Raw genomic sequence first — 22,879 nt, 5'->3', positions numbered from 1 at the left:
ACCGTGGGAGTCACATGTGAAGGGTGAGCACTGACCGTGGGAGCCACATGTGAAGGGTGAGCACTGACCGCGGGGAGTCACATGTGAAGGGGGAGCACTGACCGTGGGAGTCACATGTGAAGGGGGAGCACTGACCGTGGGAGTTACATGTGAAGGGGGAGCACTGACCGTGGGAGTTACATGTGAAGGGGGAGCACTGACCGTGGGAGTCACATGTGAAGGGTGAGCACTGACCGCGGGGAGTTACATGTGAAGGGGGAGCACTGACCGTGGGAGTCACATGTGAAGGGGGAGCACTGACCGTGGGAGTTACATGTGAAGGGGGAGCACTGACCGTGGGAGTTACATGTGAAGGGGGAGCACTGACCGTGGAAGTCACATGTGAAGGGGGAGCACTGACCGTGGGAGTTACATGTGAAGGGGGAGCACTGACCGTGGAAGTCACATGTGAAGGGGGAGCACTGACCGTGGGAGTTACATGTGAAGGGGGAGCACTGACCGTGGGAGTCACATGTGAAGGGTGAGCACTGACCGTGGGAGCCACATGTGAAGGGTGAGCACTGACCGCGGGGAGTCACATGTGAAGGGGGAGCACTGACCGTGGGAGTCACATGTGAAGGGTGAGCACTGACCGTGGGAGTTACATGTGAAGGGGGAGCACTGACCGTGGGAGTTACATGTGAAGGGGGAGCACTGACCGTGGGAGTCACATGTGAAGGGTGAGCACTGACCGCGGGGAGTTACATGTGAAGGGGGAGCACTGACCATGGGAGTCACATGTGAAGGGGGAGCACTGACTGTGGGAGTCACATGTGAAGGGTGAGCACTGACCGCGGGGAGTTACATGTGAAGGGGGAGCACTGACCATGGGAGTTACATGTGAAGGGGGAGCACTGACCATGGGAATCACATGTAAAGGGTGAGCACTGACCGTGGGAGTTACATGTAAAGGGGGAGCACTGACCACGGGGAGTCACATGTAAAGGGTGAGCACTGACCGTGGGAGTTACATGTGAAGGGGGAGCACTGACCGTGGGAGTCACATGTGAAGGGTGAGCACTGACCGCGGGGAGTTACATGTAAAGGGTGAGCACTGACCGTGGGAGTTACATGTGAAGGGGGAGCACTGACCGTGGAAGTCACATGTGAAGGGGGAGCACTGACCATGGGAGTCACATGTGAAGGGGGAGCACTGACCGTGGGAGTTACATGTGAAGGGGGAGCACTGACCGTGGAAGTCACATGTGAAGGGGGAGCACTGACCATGGGAGTCACATGTGAAGGGTGAGCACTGACCGCGGGGAGTTACATGTAAAGGGTGAGCACTGACCGTGGGAGTTACATGTGAAGGGGGAGCACTGACCGTGGAAGTCACATGTGAAGGGGGAGCACTGACCATGGGAGTTACATGTGAAGGGGGAGCACTGACCATGGGAGTTACATGTAAAGGGGGAGCACTGACCGTGGGAGTCACATGTGAAGGGGGAGCACTGACCATGGGAGTCACATGTGAAGGGGGAGCACTGACCGTGGGAGTTACATGTGAAGGGGAAGCACTGACCGTGGGAGTCACATGTGAAGGGTGGAGGAGCACCGTGCCCAGGGCCCCGTCGGAGCCCTCACACTGAAGCTGCCGGGAGCACCCTCCTCCCTGGGAGGAGCCAGGAACCTAATGAGGAGAACAGAACCTGAGCAGATAACGTGCTGAAGCCATGAGTCAGCCGGAACCTGAGCAGATAACATGCTGAAGCCATGAGTCAGCCGCGGGGGACACGGAGCTCCCGGGCCGGGCGGGAAGGGCGATGCGGCCCCAGCAGGGATGGTCTCGGCTCACACCACAGGCCAGTCTGCTCCCCGATGCCGCTGAGCCCTCTTACAGGGGACATGGGGGGCCTGGGCTCCTCCTCCGAACGTCAGCAAGCTCAGGGCAAGGCCGCCCGCCACCCTGCCCAGCGCGCTCCTGGGCCCAGCCGGGAGCCGGAGCCAGAGCCGGGAGCCAGAGCCGAAGCTGGCCTTGTCCAGAGCCACCTGCGGCCACCTGCTAGCTGTCTTCACTCCCTGCCCCCCAGCCGGGCCCGCAGTTCTGGGATGAGCTCCTGGGCTCACTTCAAGTTGGAAGAGAGCTGGGGAGAGAGCCCTGAACGAACGTAGAGCAAAAAGACAAACGGGGAGAGAAAGGCCGGGAGAGCAGGCTCAGGCCGGGAGAGCAGGCTCAGGCCGGGAGAGCAGGCTCAGGCCGGGAGAGCAGGCTCAGGCCAGGAGAGCAGGCTCGGGCCGGGAGGCGCTCGGGCCGGGAGGACCAGCTCCGGGGACCAGAGGAAGGAGGTCAGGCGAGGTGGCCGGTCAGCTCCGCACGCCCGGAGGGTTCAAAGGTAGAGACGGTGAAAGCCGGCAAGTGGGCGCGTTCCAATGAGCTCAGTAAATACTTAGGGGAGACACAACATAAATACGATCGTGCAACGACGGTAATTTTAATAAAGTAAAAGTCCAGCACTGGGGGGAAACGCACCGAGACACGCACCGCATTTCAGAACGAGGCCGAGGCGCAGAGGGGAGAGCTTGGGGGCGGGGGGAGGGGCGGGGCTCAGAATGTGCTGCAGCTTCTGCGGGCTGGAAGCTGGGAGAGTGGACTCAGCCTTCAGAATTCTAGGGAGGAAAAGTACTTTCATTCTGAAATGCCACGCGTGGCTCTGGGGCAGCCAGCAGCTGGAACCGCGAAGACGGGAAGGTCGTCGGCAGAGGGGTGAACGCGGGATTGGCGGCAGGTGCCAAGAAAAGAGCGAACACGTGGACGACGATGGCCACAGCTAATCTCACAGAGACGGAAAGCTGGGCGCGAAGGGAAGTAGCTGCGCCAACCTCCGCCGTGGAGGCTGTCCCCGGCCTTCCAGCTGAACCCGCTCCGCCTAAGCAGTCTCCGGGGCGGGGCGGGGCGGGGAGGGCTGGCAGGGGAGGGGCGAGGAGAGCGGCACCAGGCGGCTGGCAGGGGAGGGGCGAGGGAGGAAGGCACCAGGCGACTGACAGGGGAGAGAGCAGAGGGGCCGGAGGGTCAGGCTGAGAGGTGGAAGCACACGCCAAAGAGCGGCAGTTCACACGGCACGGGAGCCCTGGGGCGTGGGGGCGTCCTGGCCCCCTGCCACTGTGGTTCTAATCAGCCGGGAGGAAGGGGCTTTAGCTGCGCGCAGACATCCCTTTGGTGAAAATGAGCAAGCGTTACATGTACACACTCTTCAACCCTGAGCGAATGAGCGCACACACCGTGGCGTCCGTCCCACACTTTGCCCTCTCCCGCCTCTGGGATGGGAGCAGCCTGTATCCGTGGGACCGCCGGCCAGGCAGCAGGGAGATGTGAGGACCTGGTGGTTATTGGGGGGTGGGGCGGGGGGGCGACATTTCGGCCTCCTCGGGGCCCCGGAAGAACAGCTGAGTCTGCACGAGCCTGGAGAAGCCCGGCGGCAGCGGAGGGAGCCCCCGAGGCCAGCGGAGCCGGATGGAGCGGCCCTCGCGCTGCAGAAAGGCCCAGCCCTGCCGTGCGCCGAGCGCAGACTCCGAGCCCGGGGACCTGGCGGGCTGGGTGCTGTTCCAGCCACGGGTGTGCGGTTGTGACCCAGAACGCCACGCTACCTACTCCTGCCCACCCTGTGCGGGGCCAGGCGGTCGCTCCCGGCCACGCCACCTGGGGCGCTCCCGACCGCAGTGCCGGCCGCACCTGCCTCCCGTTACTCCCACGCGGGTTTGGGAGGAGACTCCGGGAGCCTGGGGGGGATATGGACGTAGACTGAGCCCCTGGGGCCAGAGGGCAGACTGTGGCCAGACGACGCCCGTGACCTCGCCCCTGGAGCGTGCCCTGCCCGGTGGGCTGCGTGAGCCCCCAGCGTCCCAGCCCAGGAGGTGCTGCAGGTGCGACCAGTCCCGCTCCCGCCGCTCTGGGCCAGGTGGGCCTGACAAGGCGCTTCCAGCACGCGGGCGCTGTGGCCGCGGGGCAGGGGCCTACGACTCCCCGAGAGCGCAGCCCGCAGCCCCGGGGTCAGGACCTGCAGCCGCGGAACGAGTCCTGCCGGCATCAGAGCAGCTCAACCAGCTTCCTCCCGCGCCTCCGCACCCCGGCCTGAAGGTAGGGTCTTTCGAGCACTTTCTTCCTGAAAGCGTTGGCCAGTTTCAGGGGGGTCCAGTGGTGTTGACAGAAAGCAAAGCCCTGCCCCTCTCCCCCGTGGAGAGGCCAGGCGGAGGAGGGGAGCTGTTAGGATGCGCGTCCTGGTGGAGAGAGCGAGGCGCGGCTCCCACGGCAGGCCCGGCTCCTGGGCCCCGGGCCGCACTCGGCTGCGTTCCTGTTTGTTCAGCTGCTCCGATGCGTCGCCCCCCACCCCCACCCCAGCTCCGTGAGGGGAAACAGTTCCGGGCGCTGGCGTTCAGTGCCTTTCTCTCCATCTGTGTGTGAGGTTCACCTCCCTTATGAACAAGCGCTAACGTAGCCAGGAGAGGGGGGACGCCCATGTCCTCACCGTGTGGGCAGGCCTCTCCCGAGGGCGCCAGCAGCTCGGTGTGCCCAGCCAGCCCCACCCCCGAGTTCCCCCTCCTGTCAGCCACCTGCGTCTGACCTCCCCCGATCCCCCCCCCATCGGTATAGTCCGAGGCCTTCCAGGCACCCACAGGCATGAGTCACGCAGGACATGACCCGCCGGGAGACAGGGAAGGACATTCTCTCGCCCACCAGGGAGCAAGAGGCGCTGCGTGGGGCACGCTCCCACGCGTGCATTCGTGTACTCACACTTAGGTCTGACTGAGATAGGACACACACATGAAGCACCTCTGGAAAGTACCGTTTCATTTTGTAAGTTTTTTTAAACTTTGATGAAATGGTACCATGGGGTATGTATCCTTCTCCAGCTTGTTTTTTGTTTTGTTTTTTATATTTTTATTGATTTCAGAGAGGAAGGGAGAGGGAGGGAGGGAGAAACACCAATGATGAGAGGATCACTGGTCGGCTGCCTCCTGCACGCCCCCTACTGGGGATCAAGCCCGAAACTGGGGCATGGGCCCTTGACCGAAATCGAACACAGGACCCTTCAGTCCGCAGGCGATGCTCTATCCACTGAGCCACACCAGCTAGGGCTCCAGCTTGCCCTTTTAATCAGATCATGTCGGTGCTCACTCCTGTTCACTGCAGGGCACTCCATCGTGAAATGGGGAATGTGTGGATTGGCGGTGTGCGACGGCCAGTGTGCTCACGGACGACACTGGGACTCTCAGGTCACGTGCACGGGGCTAAGTCCTCGCCGGGTGGTGAGGACACGCAGTGCGCCCTGAGCAGAGGCGCTGAGGCCGCCGCCAGCCAGCATTTCAGGGGTTAAGTCACCTCGTCTTCCAGGCCATCCACCCTGGCGGCGGTGTGTGTACCCGTCCGGTTCGGGTTCGGTGTTCACATCCACATTCGAAAGTGGACGTGGCTGGCCCCTTTTCTCTCTGAGACCTCCCTGCTCTGGCTCGGCTGTGCGGGGCGCAGCGCTGTCCCGCGGAAGGCGTCTTCTCTCTCTGTCTCGGGAAGCGCGGACAGAGCGCACATCGCCCGCCCGTGGGCAGAACTGGTCGGCTCGCCTCCCAGGCCTGTGTTCCTGCGGTTTCCTCTGGTTCGGTCGGCTCGTTTTCACACGCTCCCGCGGCTCCCGCCAGCGCTGCAGGGCTGCTCGGGCTCCCGGTGGCGAGTGCCTCTCCTGGGAGAGTCCATGCGCGGAGCGTGCTGGCTGCTGGCCATGGCGGCCCGCAGCTCTGTGCAGGCCTGCCCCCTGCTTGCAGCTCTGCCCCCGGCTCCCGAGACTGTCGTGTCCCGTCTCACTCCCTGCCCCAGCCTGGCCGGCTCTCACTACTCGCCAGCCTGCTCCCCCTCGCTGGCCTCTCGCCGCGTGCTCACCGGCTGTCTCTCTACTCCCCGCTGTGTCCTGTCTTCCCGCCCTGGGTCACGGTGTTCCTTGTACTAGTGATGCAGGCAGGGGGCCCCATTTTCTCGTGTGTGCATTTAAAGCTGCAGCCCTCCTGCCTTAAAACGCTAGCCCCCCCCGCCCCCGCCCCGGTGCCTTTCCATGGCCGTGCGTGGTGTGGAAGAGTCTGGGCGCCGAACTGTGGGCGCTGTGTCCGGCGCTCTCTCCTGCCTGGCAGTCCCCGCCCGCCCTCCCCCCAGCACGATGGTGAGCGGTGATGAGGTCAGGTCCCCGCAGCAGGCGCAGCTCTGGGACCACGTCCCAGGCACGAAAGGGGAGGGACGCCACTGTGGGGCCTTCCGGGGCGCTCCAGGGAAGGAGGGCGGTGTGCAGGGGCACCTTTGCCCGGGCCCCTCCCTCCTTTTCCTGCCTTAAGTGGCAGTGTGATGGTGGCCCTGCAGTCACCCTGCATCTTGAGGTGACCTCGGGGTGACCTTGAGGATGCTGGGGTTGAACGTCGAGGAAGCCAGGTCCGTGGGGACCAAGAGGGGCTCGGTCAGTGCTGACCACGCCCTCTGTGCGAGGCAGAAGGAAGCCGAGTGTGCTCAGCTACTGCTTCCGGCCAGATGCGATTCCCAATGGATAGCACTTTTTTACAAATATATACTTATTGATTTCAGAGAGGAAGGGAGAGGGAGGGAGAGATAGAAACATCGATGATGAGAGAGAATCATTGATCGGCTGCCTCCTGCACGCCCCCTACTGGGGATCAAACCCGCAACCCAGGCATGTGCCCTTGACTGGAATCGAACCCAGGACTCTTCAGTCCACAGACTGATGCTCTATCCACTGAGCCAAACCAGCTAGGGCCTGATATCACTTTTAAGATATCAGTTGGGTTTATAAATTATGAAATAGTTCACACACATGAACACATTTGTAACTCAGACTAAGGATAAAACGAACACCATTTCACCGCCCCCCCCCCCCCCCAAGAGAGCGGGCACTGCAGTCTGGCTGCGTGCTCACAGCTGCACCCCTGCCTCCCCCTCTCCCACCGAGGGAACCCGGGCTGGAGCCGTGTTTCGCGTCCCCTTGCTTTGCAGCTACAGCTACACCACACGTTCTGTAACCCTGAGTTAAACCGTGTGTGAATTATACCCACACGCTTTTCTGCAATTTCCTGTTTCCCTCAACATTATGAGCTGACCATGTCGATCATGTAACTACGGTCCGTTCAATCTCGCCGCTTTCCATTGTCGACTGCATGCCACACCCTGTGTGTCAGCCCGTGTGCACCTGTGGGGTACCTCAGCTTTAACTATTACAGAACACGCTACAGACGCTCCTGGCGCCTCAGACGCGGTCCCCCCTCTATGTCTGACACCGTGACATAGAGGGAGAGCTGTGACATTTACATGGCACACCGGAGGGCGTGTAGAGTTCCGGACAGGGCCACCTCGAGGAGAAAGGGACCAGTTAGATGAAGCCCCTCGGGGCCCCACAGCCGGAGGCAGAGACCTGCTGGCAGGATAAACGGAACGCAGGGAGTGGGCATGTCAGGGGCATCAGACAAGACCCAGCTGTCTCCCAAAGGGATCAGAACGACGTGCACCCTCATCATCACTGTATAGTGTCCCCACCGCTCCTCAGCCTTGCCACGCTGATCCCTGTGAACTTTATTTCTAAGAAATACCTCCGCGTCTTCGTTTGTAGTTTCCTCACTACTAACACGGCTGAGCGTCCTGTGTTCATTATTTGACACAATGAAGAGACTCCGTCCCTCGGCCTCTTTCTTCGTGGCGGGAGCTTTGTTGTGTCTCCTGGACAGTGTCCTCTGTGCCCTTGTTACTGACTTCTAACTCTGTTCTGGAATCACAGAACAAGTTTTGTGAAGCTGATACTTTGAAAGACGTTGTCCTACTTTCTGATCTAGCACAGGGTTAACTTTTGCACATGCCCAGTGCTTATCTATGTATATAAAACCCTAATATGTAAATAGACCAACGGCGGAACAACCAGTCGCTATGATGTGTGCTGACCACCAGGGGGTGTGCACGGAACATGGTGGGCTTCGGTCGCGGTGGGATGGTGGAAGGAACAGGTGAGCAGGGGCACCAGACCAAGGCGGGGTGCTGGTCGCTGTCATCAGGGCAAGCCTCTGGTGGTTACTGAAAACGCTTTGCTCCTGCGCACTGCGGTCCCACCCGGCGCTCGCACCCGCTGCCGGCACCTGGCGCCAGTCTTGCTTGGCCCTGGCCCCACTCGCACCCACTGCTGGCGGCAGCCCCAATCGCTCTGCGCCGTCAGCGCGTGGGAGCAGCGGCGGCGGCGGGAGCAGGGCTGCCAGCAGAAAGGAGACTGGGGGCCGCAGCCGGAGGGGCCAAGACCCGCCCCTGTGCCCACCGCAGCCTCACGGCCCACAGTTCCTTTCAAGGTGCACGAATCCATGCTCTGGGCCCCTAGTTTGAGAATAATATGCACTTCTAATTGTTGGGTGGCGGGCACTACCATAAATGTCCACTAGGTAAGGGTGTCTCCAGCCAGGAGCGGGAGAAACGCAGCCTGGCCGCCTGTCTACATCCTGTCCGGGCTGCCTTCCCCCGCAGCGGCAGGCAAGTAGTTGAGACTGAGACCGAGTGGCCTCACAGAGCACACGGTACTGACTCTCTGCCTGGCGCTATAGAGGAGGTTTGCCAACCACGGCTGAGCTCCACACCGTTTCCCTTTTTGTCATTTTGATGCCATTAATGAAAGCGTTGTTTTAAAGTCCTCCATGGCGCTGACAATTTCTGTTTATCGTTGTTACCTTAGGTTGAGGCTATGAGATGCAAACCAGTTTCAAATCCCTCCATTTCCTGCTGTGTTTCTTCTGTCATTCATGCACTGGCCCCTTTGTCCCTCGAAATTATTTGTGCTTTGAAATCTGTTTGGATGATATTGTTACGTAACAACTTCTTTTCATCGGTATTTCTTCTTTCCATTCTCTTATGTCCATTTTGGGTGTGTCTCTCATTAAAATAAAACACACACACACACACTAAAAAAACAGCATGCAGCTGGACTTAGTTTTTCCATGGAATCTGACCATCTCCTTTAGTTAGGAAGTTTGCTCCATTATTATACACAGTGACAGATATATTTGGTTTCATTTCCACCACCCTAGATCGTATTCTTGTTATACTATATTTTATGTGACCCCCCTTTCTTTCCTGCCTTCTTTTGGATTAAGACTTTTAAACTCCAATTTTTACCTTTATGGATTTGAAGTTTTGGCCTTTTTGTAATTTCCCCTAATAGTATAACATGAATTCTATAGTTCATAAAGTCAGAACGTTCCTCGGTGGCTTCACCCTCCTCCGGAACAATGTAGAACATCCGCACTTGTAATGCCAGGTTGAGATCCCTTCACTAACTCCTTCGCTGTTTGTTTTTATTGTGTTTTCAGTGGAGAAATACATCATCTGTTTTCAAAATAGCGCTTGAAACAATACAAGTACAGGTGCAAACTCCAGTCATGAGACACTACATACATGAGATGAGAAAAACAGTCTGATATTCAGGCTTAGTAAAACAATGTGTAAACAAAGACAAGACTAAATGTGTGCCTGGCGAATTCCACCCGATGCCACAGCTGCTGCCAACACCGGGCACCGGGCACACCTGACTCATGACTGCAGCAGGCGGCTGGGGACTGCACAGGCTGAGCTGTGGGAAAGGCCCACTGTGTGCTGAAAAGAAAGGCTCCGTTACTGCACAGCCCAGAAGGAAGGAAATTATAGTTCAACGGTGGGAAAATTAACCCAGAGGATAGAGAAAGGGTTTAAGGAGTTGCAGTTTAATGTGGAAACTGCACAGGCGGTAGAGAGGGACGCAGGCGAGAGGGGAGGAGACAGAACTGGACTAATGGAGAGCCTGGCAGGGTGCTGTGTCCAGGTTACGACGGCTTTCATTCATCTATGTCTGTTGTCACTCACGTTTCCTGAACATGGATGTTCTGCGTAATCATGAGTGGTGTTTTCTTGAAAAGTATTCCTAATAGTTTGTAGGATAAAACAAAAGAGTAGAAAGCCAACTAGATGGCAAGGCCTTGCTAGAAACTATTTTTTTTTAGATGTAAAGTTTACTGATGGATTTTAGTAAACAAAAATTGGCATAAAACTCTTGGAGAAAAGATCTTTCTGCTTCCCTGTTTAAATTGGACGTGAGCGCCCCATAAACAGGTATTCTGTGAAGTACACAAAATTTCTCATGTGTAGAGATCAAGTGGCCATCCAAGACTAATGTTTCACGGGCATTACTTTCAGTCAAGTTTTAGTAAAATATTAGCCCTGGGACCAAAATGTCATGTTTTGTGCCATGTGGCCACAAGACTTGATTTCATATCATGGTTAAGAAAATACTAGCATTCTGGGTTTTTTTTGTGAAACAACATACAAGCATACCGTGTGCATACAAGCAAAGCAAAGCAAAGAAGCGGGAGACACAAGGCTACCTTGTCGTAAGACAAATGATTAAGGACAACAGAACACGGAGCTGTCAGCTCCAAGACAATGTTAGCTGTTTGATCGCTGACTGTGTGCGTTATAAAACAATCCTACAGAAAAAAAACAATGTCACTTCTTGACCATGTCCCATCAAAACCAAAGCATTAACTAACTACTGTTTCGATGTCAAATATATACCGTACGAGCTACCATTTCATTTCAGAGGGTCACAGCTACCTCCCAGGAACTGCGCTAGATGAACTTTCCTGCTTTTCCTGAAGTACAGTACACTGCACAGGGGTATCCAATTTGGAGCTTAACAATGAAAATGCTTCAGGAAAAAACTAAAACTCATCCAGCTGAAACCTCTGAAATTAGTTCTCACTTCTAATCATACACATAAAGTGCATCATCAATGTAAGGATATCTGATACCAATTTGTATGGCAAGTTTCCCTCAACAATGCATCAAGCATAAATGCAGGCCAGAAGTCAGTCACGGGTACAAAGATAGCTGGAGCTTTTTTCTCATTTTCTCTTTAAGGGAAGCAGTCCTTTGAAATAGTGAATATAACTGTTGCTGACACATTAATAATCTACACAATAACAGCAGCACTTCTAGCTTCATGTACTAACCTGGACTTCTGATCAAGATTAGCCCAGCAAAGGGAGTTACCAAGTCAGCCTAAATCTCTTTGGAGTCTGATCTAGTTTGGCACCCTTCCTTCTCCTCCTTTAGCATTTGAAGACAACAGATCGAGCTGGCAGATATTATTTATGGAAGCTTGAGGTTGTTTTTATCAGTTCAATCTGTTTTATTGAAGTCTTGTTAACAGGAATAGGATTTGCAGGGAGAGCAGGGGTATTGGAAAGGTTTCTACTGGATGTCTCCTGCCAGGCCAACAGAGAAGCTGCTGTCTGAATACTCCCAGTTGAGTGTACTCTCTTTACAAGACTGCTCCTCTTCTATCTTAGTGTCCTCGGTCCTTCCGTCTCTATGAGGTGAGAATGTCCTCTAGACTCCTACTATAGGGTTAGCTATGTTTGTGGCTGCGGCCCCCGAAGGCCTGGGTGGATGGTTTACCAGAAGTGTTGAAGAAACAAGTCTAGTGATCGTGGGCTTTGGAGGTGGAGAAATGGCTGCTTGTGAGGCAGTCTGAGGAATGCTCTCGCTTGCACCCCCCGAGCTCTCACTGGGGTTCGCTTGCTGCAAGGTAACTTCAGTAACCTGCACGCTGGCCGCAGACGCTGCCATTACAGCCAGAACAGGACTGTTTCTGCCCTGAGAGCAGCCGGTTCCTGGGCCAGTCTTCACAGTGCTTGTAGGCGAAGGCACAGACACGCTGTTCTCACTGTCTGCAGACGAGTCAAGACTGCTGTCATTCAGAGCTGTCAATCTGACATCTTCCATGGAATGTGTTTTATTTTTCTGAAGCACGTGATTAGGTAGTAGCTGGTGAAGCTCCTTTCTTCTTAAATGCATTGCATCGATTTTCATATCCATCTCAAACATCTTACTATTTATTGCTTGCCTATAAACTGTATCTGTGAAAGACTGGATATCATAGGTGAGGTCGATACTGAGAACTTCAGAATTTTCTGGCTTTTTTAACACTAACCCAATCACCCACATTGTGCAAAATTCTTCCTTGTCAGGATTTTCTTTGGGCGCTGGGAATGACTGGGGATTCACATGAGCCAGTGTAATAAACTCATTCTTCTCCAAGCTTCCAACCAGGATGCGGATTTTTGATTCCACCAAGCCCACCCATTCTAGACGTTGCTTTTCTGTTGGAGCGCTTGCTAGAAGTACAATATAATGCTTATACTTTTGAAAGAAGCTTGGAGCTTCAAAAAGTTTGGACCACTCTGCCTTACTCAGCAAAATCTCATGTGTGATAGCAAGGCCTTGTTTAAACTCCTCAATCATGACCATCCTTGTCGAAACAGACACGTTGTAGGTGGAGTTCTGCTGTGGGTATGCCGGCGTGATGATAGGCATGAGGTGGTACCTGTCGCTGGGGTTTACTCTTGGGTCCCAAACAGGCAAATTAAGATTTTGTTCTTCAGGCTCTTTCAGTAGCACTGGGTTTGGCCACTCCCATTCAGAAAACACTAAGAAAAACTTACGCACAAGAGTTGACGCCACTGCATTTGGATAAAGCTGGCAAGTCCTTGCCACTAGCATGGCCCAGGAAACACCTCCCAGGAAGCCCAATATATTGGAGTAGATGTTGTGGCATTTCGCCCACAGTTTGATAGCTCTGAGAGTTAACCTGAAGTTGTCAATGTTTGGTACTAGATGTAAGATTTCATCAGTTACCCGGCAACCATTAAGGCTTCTTATGCATCTAATATCTAAATTTTTAAGCAGACTGTCATCTCTTAGGTCCAAATCTTCTGGAATAGTCTGCAGTGCTAATCTTGCAAACAAAATATCAATCTCTATCCCATCAAAACACAGTCTGATAACTGGTACAAATGCCTCCTCAACAGCCCTTAAGTCCTTTACTTCTTCGTGTAGTTTCAACTTATCATAGAAGGAAGTGAAAAAGTCACTTCGGTCCACATGTCTTGGTGCAACGCACAGCGCGTCTATGTCGGCCCCTTTCGTGTGCACCCCCAATCTGTAAGAGCCGAATGTAAAGATTTTGCCTCCAACGTTTTCAATTATAGCGGGTGGAAGACTTTTGCTTTCACTGATTTCTCGTATCCATTCCTTTACCAGATTATTTAATTTTTCCAAAATTAAAATCCTGCGCTGCAGTTCCTCTTCCTCTTCTAAAACCCCAAAGGGCTTCAGGGTTTCAATTAATTTCTGGGTAAGTATGCAGTCTGTCTCCTTGGGGGCGGCTAAACTGATGGGGGAGGAGATGCCATAGAGCTTGGGTGGCGGCGGGGTCTGCTGTGATCCCGGGGTTGTCACCGGAAACGGCATCATCTCTAGCGCTGGCCCGGCCACGCCACGTTCCCCGCCACCGCGACCTCCGTGGCCGCTGCCCGGGTCATGATCCGCTGAGGCGGGAGGGGCGGGGCTCCTACCAGCCCAGGTCTGACCCGCTCCCGCTCCGCTCCCGCCGCTTCAAGCGTCTCTCCGCTGTCCCCTGGGCCCCAACATGGCGCCCGGGCCCTCAACCCGCCGCGCCGTTCTAGAACTGCCACACACGCCGCGTATGCCAGGGCGCATGCGTGCCGCGCAGAGCCTCACGGGAGTTGTAGTTTCCAGGGGTCTGCCGTAGAATTCGGGCTTCAGTCTTGGGGCGGTGGGGGGAGCCTCGGATTTGGCTTTTTTACTATTTTCTACGTTTGCTCTGACCTACCATCTATTGCCTTGCTCACCATTTCTTAGACCTCAGATCTACTTCCTCCGCCTCCGAGGCCCAACAAGCACCCTGCTCAGGACACTGGGGAGGGCCGACACAGCTCACCCACACCCGCCGCTCCCAGTCCAGGGCCAGGCCCCGGCACTGCCCACAGACACGGTGGGTTGCCACAGGCGGTAGGGGTGCCGCCGGCTTCGGGGAGAGGCGGGAGGTGCTGCTAGGCGTCCTCCACGCCTGAGGACTAGCGCCCCACTGCCAGCACCCCCCCCCCCCCCCCCCCCCCAGGCTGAGGAACGAGCAAGTCCGCTCCCGCCCGGGAAACAAACAGCCTGGCCGCCCGGCAGGCCGCTGGCGGAAACCACAGGGCCGGCCCGCACCCGAGCCCACGGCCCCTATCGCAGGGAGCCGAGCCCTCTGCCGCCTCCGGAGCCGCCGGGGAGCCGCTCGCAGCCCCCGCACCCCCCACGCCGCCGGCGCCCCAGAACTGACACACACACGGCTGCTCTGGACACCGGGAAGCGCAGCTGTGCGAGGCGGTGTTTAAGGACAGCAAACACCACGGCGCCTGAACGGGACACCGGCCCTCTGGGGGTGGGGCTGATTCTGCTTCCCCTCCACCGTCTGGCACACCCGCTTCCCACGTGACTTCCCGCGGAACCAGCCCGCGTGCAGGAGACGGGATCCAGGGGGCTCCCCCGGCTCTCTCTCTCACACACACACACACTCATACACTCACACACACTCATACACTCATACACTCACACTCACACACACACACGCACTCACACTCACACACAGCTGCTGCGCAGATGTGCGCCCTGGGCTTTGGCTAAAGGCCAACTCTGAGACCAGTGCAACCAGTGAGCCCCACAGTGTCCTTCCTGTGGGGCAGCAGCTGGAATCATGGAAATCACTGTGCCGGGGACCTGCACCTGGGAAGGCCGGTTCACTCACACGCACAGGAACACGCAGGCGCGCACACACACACACACACACACACACACACAGGGGCAGTCCCTCCCTTTCCACCTCTGCTCACTGGGGAACACGCAGACACACACACACACACACACACACACACAGGCAGTCCCTCCCTTTCCACCACTGCTCACTGGGGAACACGCAGACACACACACACACACACACACACACACAGGGGCAGTCCCTCCCTTTCCACCTCTGCTCACTGGGGAACACGCAGACACACACACACACACACACACACAGGGGCAGTCCCTCCCTTTCCACCTCTGCTCACTGGGGAACAAACACGCAGACACACACACACACACACACACACACAGGGGCAGTCCCTCCCTTTCCACCTCTGCTCACTGGGGAACACGCCTGCAGGTGGTAGAAGCCGGGCAAAGGCCGCTCCCAGGGCAGACGGACGAGCCCAGATCCTTTCTCATCAAACTTAACCCAGTTACCAGCCCTGGGCCGACACCCTTTCCTTCCTCACTCCACTTCAGTGACTTCGGGTTTGTTGTTTTGTTTTTTTTATTGGTTTTAGAGAGGAGGGGGGAAGAGAGACAGAGACAGACAGACAGACATTGACTTGTTGTCCCACTTATCTGTGTATTCATTGGTTGATTCTTGTATGTTCCCTGACCCGGGATCGATCCCAGTGGTCGGCAAACTCATTAGTCAACAGAGCGGCAAACTGCGGCTCGCGAGCCGCATGTGGCTCGCGAGCCGCAGTTTGCCGACCACTGCTCTAACCAACTGAGCTGCCCGCCAGGGCCCACTTCCCAGTGGCTTTGAGTCTCTCCGTGGTTCCCACTGGTGGTGAGGATGCAGGGGGACCCTGGGCCACTCAGCTGCCACCGACGGGTCTCGGGAAGGGGCTGGATCACGCCTCGCTCCCTCGGGCCAGAGGATGGTGAGCAGACCTCACAGGATGGTGAAGGGCTGCCGGCGGCACCTGCGAGGCCAAAGCTGCAGCATCCCCTGCACAGCGAGCCGTTCAGAGTGTACGTGCCACGCGTGCACACGTGTGAGTGCACACACAGTCCTGTGTCCACAAATCCATGCATCACGGGGATAACCAGACGAAGGTGCTCACTCAGAGGTCTGGACCCTGGTCAAGCTCTGGAGCAGGGCTCGGACCGTGTGGGTCTGTCCCGGGCGCCGTCCCTGGCTGCCCTCCCATCCTTCTAAGGACAGAGACGAGCGTGCCTGCCCTGGGACACCGTCCCCATCGCCACGGTGTCTTTACTGCCGCCGGTGGCAAGGTCAGGAGGCACTGACTGCCCCGACCACACCCCGAGTGGAAGGCCAGCAAGGAAGGCCGCCTCCCTGGGGTCTGGGAGGCCTGCGCCGGGCAGGTAACACAACCCGCTTCCGCCAGAGAAGTGTGTCAGCGAGACCGGCCGGCTCAATGGGCTCTTTATTTGAAAGGTTCTGCAAAGCCACCACCACGTTGAACAGGCTGTGGGCAGCGGCCTGGTCTGGCCTTGGCTGCTGGGAAAGGCACGGGCCTGAGGGGCAGTGCGCGGAGACCAAGGCCACCCCGCAGGTGCCGTCCGCCCCGCGCCCCGCCAGGAACCAGCTGTGCGACACAGAGCAGGCTTTCCCACGCCGACCCCGGGGCCTGGGGCCGTGACCTTCAGGACAGGCCGGGCTGGCTGTGTCCACATGCTCTCCGCAGTGGAGAAAACACCGGCGGGACAGCGCCTGGAGCGGAGCCCCGGCCCCGGCCCCACACCGCAGCCTGGCCTCCTGGGACGTCTTCCAGAGGAGGGGGGTCAGGATGAGACAGCAAACCCAGGACGCCGGGCCCAGGGGTGTGGCCATCAGGCGCTGGTCTGAGGCTTAAGACTTAAAACAGCCATCACATCCTCCACGTCGGCCTGCTTGTGCGGCGCCACGTGCAGAACCCTGCACATCAGTGGTAAAGGCCTGCGCCCTGTCCGGGGCCCCTCCCCACCCCGTCTGGGCAGCCCGGCCTGTGAGCACCGAGCACCCTGCTCACGCGGGCAGGAAGCGTTAACGGGAGCGACGACACCCACAACGGGCACTTCCCGAGGCCGAGCTCAGGGCTGTACGCACATCACTTCCCAACCCCATTCTCCAGGTCAGAAAACTGAGGCCCACAGAGGCGAAGCGATTTGCCTAGGGCAGTGGTCGGCAAACAGCGGCCACGGCTTGCTGCTCTGTTGACTAATGAGTTTGCCGACCACTGTCATATACTCCCCTTTACCTCTCCACACACAACATGCCACAATTGCCTAATCCTCACAGCTTCCAACTACACGGTGACATTTAGTCTAGTCCAGTGGTTGGCAAACTCATTAGTCAACAGAGCGGCAAACCGCAGCTCGTGAGCCACGGTTTGCCGACCACTGGCCTAAGGTAACAGAGGGCCGCTGCACGGGGCACCGCTGTCGCTGTGGGACACAGCAGTCCTGCCGGGCCCGAGGGAGCCCAGCCCCTGGGAGCCCCACACCACGCTGCCCACACCGAAGGTGCACGTGGCTCCACATTCGCCCCGGGCAAAGGCAGAGGAAGGAGCGTTCCCAGCGCCTCGGAGCCACGCACGGCTCAGGGCGAGCGCAGCAACGGCTCAAAGGCCCTCCCCCTGGAGATGACAAGATCGAGAAGGTCTCAGGCCACTTGACGGCCTTCCACTCTGGGCCACACGAGCCAAGTCCACGTGCTCACGCAAAGCCACCGTTCTTACGGGACACTAAGAAGAAGCCAACTGTGACTGAGACACATGTGAGAGTCTTGATATTTGAAAACTTACTTTTTGTCTCACTTGCTTATTAGGATCATCAGTTCTTCCCACCACCTGAACAGCAGCCAGAGGCGGGGCAGCGGCCAAGGGCCACCGAGCCTCCCGCCGCGGCCGGGCTCAGAGCTGCCGCTGTCTGCGCACCTCAGGGGGACAGTGCCCACTGCTTCGGGGCTGGGCCTCCTCCAGCACGGGCCCCCCGCCTGCACCCACTGACCCCCCACACCCAGACACACCCACACACACCCACACACAACCAGACACACCCACGCACACACACACACACCCACACACACCCAGACACACACACACACACCGCAGCCCCTCACCGTCTCGTTGGGTTGCCCATAGGAGTCACTAGGCCTTGGGCACAGGACTTACGTAACCACACCAGTGGCTCTGGACACGGTGTGTGCAGCCGTGACGGGACAGCCAGAGGGGACACCTCGCCTCACCCAGGAGGGGTCTGCCTAAAGGCCGCTCACCTACACCTACACCGCAGCCACTCGGCGCACCGCAGGCCCTGCGCACAGACAGCTGCGGTCTCCAAACAGCCACCGTGAAGCCCGCAAACACGCGGCAGAGGTCCGACGGTCCCCGTCAGAGCAAACACACCTGCGCCCCCCGGGCCGCACCTTGGCCTCCCCCTGCCCTGCCCAGCCCCGCGTGGAGCGTCCTCCCGGAGCGGCTCACCTGCCGTCACGGTGTCCACGTCCTGGGCCGCCAGCTCCTCCACGTCGGCCCTCCTCCTCAGCTCAAACCTCCGCGACAAGCCTTCGCGCGGCTTCCACAGCTCCTGGACCAGCAGGGGCTTCTCGTGGTCCCCGAACACCCGGACGCATTCCGCCTGCCACGGCCGCTCCGAGTCGCCGGCCTGGCCCACCACGTCGCACAGCACGTACTGGCTGGCGCCGTCGGGGCTCAGGGAGTAGCGCTCCAGGGCCTCCCTCACCAGCTCCTGGGCGCTGGACCGGCAGGTGGCCAGCACGCTCTTGTAGTGGGCGCCCGTGCACACGCTGTCCCCGAACACCTTGAGGACCCCAGGGGCTGAGAGCCGAGTGGAGAGCTCGGCCGGGTCGTCGCTGGCACCCAGGTCGGCGAAGGTGGCGTCCAGGTCGCGGTACTTGTAGCTCAGCGTGCGGGACAGCACGCTGGACAGCAGCTGGCCCTGCCGCTTCAGCTTGCTCTTGGCGGGCGGAGACATGGTGAAGTGGGTCCCATAGAACATGGTGGGCCCGGCTTCACGGGCGAGGCTGCGCTCACAGCGCCGGGGAAGCGCCGCGTCCTGGAGGAGACAGGGTGGGTCAGCACCGACCGCCGGGGCAGCGAAGGCAAGCGAGGCCCCGTGAACTGAACAGACATGACAGCCACCTGAGCCACGTGCCCGCAGTGGCGACCTGGAGAAAGCACGCGTGTGAGTGCGGAGGCGCCCTGCAGGGAAAGCCCCGCCGGAGGCACGCCGCCGCCCGGAGCGGAGGCCACGCCCTGCCGCGTGGTCCTGGCACCTGCAAGTGCTGGGCTCCCGCACGCCGCGGGGCAGCCGGGACACAGCGTGCCGTGGCCGTGTGTGCAGGGCCGTGGCCTGTCTCCCGAGGCGGCCCCCGCACACCACATGGCACCGCAGAGAAGGTGCAGAGCACGGGAGTGGGAACTGCCTGGCCTCCCTCTCCCACGCCACAGCCTGGGACGGAGCGGGGCGGGGAAGGCGGGCCTGGGACGGCTGCACTGGGATGTCCATGTGACCCCGCGACACAGAAGGGCTCTCCCAGCACCGGGAGGCACGACGGGAATGCATGCAATCCTCCCACCAAGTCCAGCCTGGCGCTCGGCCCCGGCCAGGCCACAGCTGCTCTTGGAGGGGTCAGGGCACACTCCTGGGAGCTCTGGTGTGTCAGCGGCCATCAGCCCAGTGCACCCAGTGCTTCCAGCTGTCATCCCAGTGCACCCAGCGTCAGCCCAGTGCTCCCAGCTGTCATCCCAGTGCACCCAGCGTCAGCCCAGTGCACCCAGCCGTCAGCCCAGTGCACCCAGCCGTCAGCCCAGTGCTCGCAGCCGTCAGCCCAGTGCACCCAGCCGTCAGCCCAGTGCACCCAGCGTCAGCCCAGTGCTCCCAGCGTCAGCCCAGTGCTCCCAGTGCTCGCAGCCGTCAGCCCAGTGCACCCAGCCGTCAGCCCAGTGCACCCAGCCGTCACCCCAGTGCACCCAGCCGTCAGCCCAGTGCACCCAGCCGTCAGCCCAGTGCACCCAGCCGTCAGCCCAGTGCACCCAGCCATCAGCCCAGTGCACGCAGTGCTCCCAGCGTCAGCCCAGTGCTCCCAGCATCAGCCCAGTGCTCCCAGCGTCAGCCCAGTGCACCCAGTGCTCCCAGTGCTCCCAGGGCTGGTTCTAAGAGTGCCCGGGGCTCGCCTGGGGCCCTGGCGGAGCAGGGGGCGTGGCCGAGGGGGATCTGCACAGCACAAGCCCGAAGCTCGGCACCACATCAGCGAGGACGGCGCCCACTTCCGTGCTCGTGCCCTCACCAGAGACGAGAGCAGGCAGGCCAGAGAAGAAAGCTCATTTTCTAGAAGCTTCGAGAAACAGTGTCCAGGTCCCAGTAAGGATCTGGCGGCATTGGGCACCTGTGACAAATGTCAAGCACTAAACTCAGCGGAAGCCAACACCCTCAGTCCCGCGCACTCCCGGCTCCACGGGCGGTGGGAGAGGCTGGGGGGCACCCCTGCCCGCAGCCCGCTGCTCCCTCACGGCGGCGCTTGCCCAGGTGTCACACAGACGCGCGCACGAGGCTCTCCGGCCTCAGGTGAGGAGGCCGCACGGGAGTGAGGATGCCTGAGGCTTCCGAGGAGCAGGTCCCGTCAGACCCCAGGGAGCCCGCGCTGGCCATGGCTCCCCCCAGCGCCCGGCGCCCGCCAAAGGCTGGGCGGGAGTTCACCGCCGAGCATCGCAGAGCGCACGCAGGACACGGGCCCGGCTTTGCCCCGCATCCCAGGCACGAGCCTGCTTCCCACACTGCCCGCCGCACCGACACCCCCTCCGAGGGCCTGACCCTCCACAAACACTCCCCTCCCCGGCCTCCTCCTCCAGGCAGAGCCCCAGGGTCCAACCACACCCAAGTGGTGGCTTGTGGCCAGGAGCCTGCCCTTGGAGATGTGTGTGGTTGTGAGTGCGACGCTGAAAACGCAGAAACTGCAGCTGAGCAGGAACAGGCGCGTCACGGCAGAGCCGTGAAGTAAACCCAGGAGCCTAAAAGGCCCAGGTACAGTGGGGAGTGGAGTGCTATTTTTTTCTTTTGACATTTTCTCCATCGATTTCCAGAGAGAGTGGAAGGAAGGGGGAAGATGACCGGGGAGAGGGAGAGAGAAACATCAATGTGAGAGAGACACCCCGATCGGCCGCCTCCCACACACCCCAACGGGGACCGGGAACCGAACCGGAGCCCCTTCAGTCCGAGGGCCGATGCTCTAACCATTGAGCAGCACCAGCGAGGACATGAGTTGCTATTTTGCGCTGGGGTGGATCTAGGTTCTGTAACATCTAAAGCTAATGCAATTCTGTTTTCGTAAAAAAGAAATAACAAATTATAGATACACGCCTGCTCGTCCACGCCCAGGGCCTTGGGAGCGGGCGCCCTCCCTCCTTCCAGCAGTTTCCGGGCGCGTGAAGGAGAATGTGGTTCGCGCCTTGCCTGTCCGCTCGCTCCTTCTGAGGCCCCAGCAGGCCCGGGGCACACGGGCGGCCCTGGTCCGCTCTGTCAGGAAGCTCTGCTCGCTCTGTGGCCATTTGCAGCGAGCAGCCACCGACGGTCACTTGTTCCCTCGCCACCTTCCCTCCCCACCCCCGAGGCAGCCTGTTGGTCAGGATGGGGTGCACTCTTTCCCGGGACGAGGCGCCGGGTCGGGCTGGTGGGGGGGGGGGCGCTCAACCTGCCTTTCCCTTTTCTGCTCCCGCCCCTCGGCCTCTGTCCGGTCTGTCACCCTGAACTCGGGGCACGGCCCCAGGGTGCAGGACCCGCTTCTCCTAGGGAAGGTTTCTGTCTCGTCCTCGGGGAAGAGGCCAAGTTCTGATGAAAACAAGCTCGAGTCACCCCAGCGGGTGCCGCGAGCAAGCGAGGTCAGTGCGAGGCTGACGACATGGGCGGAGGACACGCCGGCCCGGCCCGCAATGTGGAATCCATTAGCGTTCCCACCAGGACGGGACCGGACAGGAAGAGAGGGCAGATTGGCAGGCTCCGCTGGATCCCCTCCGTCCGACGGTCCCATCCCCACAGCTCCAGCCAGAGCGACGCTTTTAAATACAAAATAATTCCGTCAGGTTTCACGGGGACGGGCCAGCCTCCTGCCAGGGACTGAGGGCTGGCTCCGCTCTGGAATGCACAAGAGGTGGCCCGCTCACCGGGGACACCTGTGATCGCCGGGACTTGGAAAATTCTTTTCGGCAATCCAGATTAGCCCAACACTTGACAGGGCGCTGGGGTGAGAGCCGCCGGCTCTCCGGTGGGAGATAAGCCGGCTCCCCGCGGCCCCCCGGCCCCCGCCCGGCACCGGTTTTGTAGGTGCGGCACTGGCCGAGGGGCTGGAAACGCACAGAAATCGCCGGAGGCAGTGCCTGGGGCCGCCCGGCCCCGTGCGAACAGGAAAACCAGGACGGGCGGGTTGGGGGGTGTCACGCAGACCCCGGCGCGAGGCTGAGGATCCCGGCCCGGCTCCCCGCCGCGCCCGCGCTGCCCAGCTCCCCTGAGCCGGGGAGGGGGGTGTGCTCCCAAGGCAGGGCCGCCCGCACCCCAGCGGCCGGCCTTCAGGACCCGACCCCCAAGGCAGCAATGGGCCCCAGGAGCCGCCGGTTGCCATGGCAACAGGACAAGCCCCGCTTCAGAGGCCCGGGAGATGTCCCGTGAGGGCCCTGCTGCCCGAGCGCGCGTCCCGCGGCCTCCCGCTCGGCCTCTGCGCCACCGCGGAGCTCCCGCCTCAGCGGCGCGCCCAGCTCCCTCCGCCTCGCCTCGCGCTCCCCGCACTCACCTCCAGCCCGGCCCGCCGCCTCCGCGTGGCTCCGACACCCGCTGGACCCGCCGGAGCCCGAGCCGAGCGGCGCCTCCTGCCGGCCGCTCAACGGACGGGGCGGGGCCTCGGTGGGCGGGGCCTCGGAGGGCGGGGCCAGCAAAGACTAAGGCTGGCTCCTCCTGCAAGCCACCAATGGACGGGCCGAGACCTTGAGGGGGCGGGGCCTCAAGGGGAAGGGCGGAGCCGCTGATGGGTTGAGCTGGGCGCCAGCGCCACCTGCCGGCCAATTCTGTGGGCGTGGCCTAGGGCGCAGGGGCGTGGTTTCCAGGACAGAGGCGGGGCTGTGCCGTGCACCTTCTACTACGGTTCCAGGGGCAGGGCCTCGGCACGAGGGGCGGAGCCAGGGAACTCGGGTGCCCAGT

The 22,879-nt window shown here is 59.7% G+C and overlaps 2 protein-coding genes across 5 annotated transcripts in view; both read right to left on the bottom strand.

The window, feature by feature from the left end:
• The window catches only part of LOC307099258 (monocyte to macrophage differentiation factor 2), a gene marked incomplete at its 3' end in the record, with an annotated part of 58,411 nt that overhangs the window by 17,834 nt on the left and 17,698 nt on the right, over positions 1–22,879 (bottom strand). For 2 of the 4 annotated variants that reach the window (XM_079770561.1, XM_079770562.1), the window contains exon 1: positions 18,157–19,518. In XM_079770561.1, coding sequence (XP_079626687.1) covers positions 18,157–19,258 — 1,102 coding nt within the window. In that variant the 5' untranslated portion in view covers positions 19,259–19,518. Of the gene's footprint in view, positions 1–18,156; positions 19,519–22,475; positions 22,652–22,879 lie in introns of those variants that run through there. The other 2 variants (XM_079770563.1, XM_079770565.1) reach the window with 2 other exon arrangements.
• PAPOLB (poly(A) polymerase beta) lies at positions 480–18,139 on the bottom strand. Its single transcript, XM_079770569.1, has one exon. It carries the CDS (start codon positions 13,340–13,342, stop codon positions 11,417–11,419), a length of 1,926 nt encoding a protein of 641 aa, XP_079626695.1. The 5' UTR covers positions 13,343–18,139; the 3' UTR covers positions 480–11,416.

Source organism: Cnephaeus nilssonii (genome assembly GCF_951640355.1).
Source record: "Cnephaeus nilssonii genome assembly, chromosome: 5".
NCBI lineage: Eukaryota > Metazoa > Chordata > Mammalia > Chiroptera > Vespertilionidae > Cnephaeus > Cnephaeus nilssonii.
This window is presented reverse-complemented; position numbering and strand designations above follow the sequence as displayed.

Coding starts and splice junctions, on each gene's coding strand:
- PAPOLB (XM_079770569.1), bottom strand. CDS start 13,342: ATGATGCCGTTTCCGGTGACAACCCCGGGATCACAGCAGACCCCGCCG.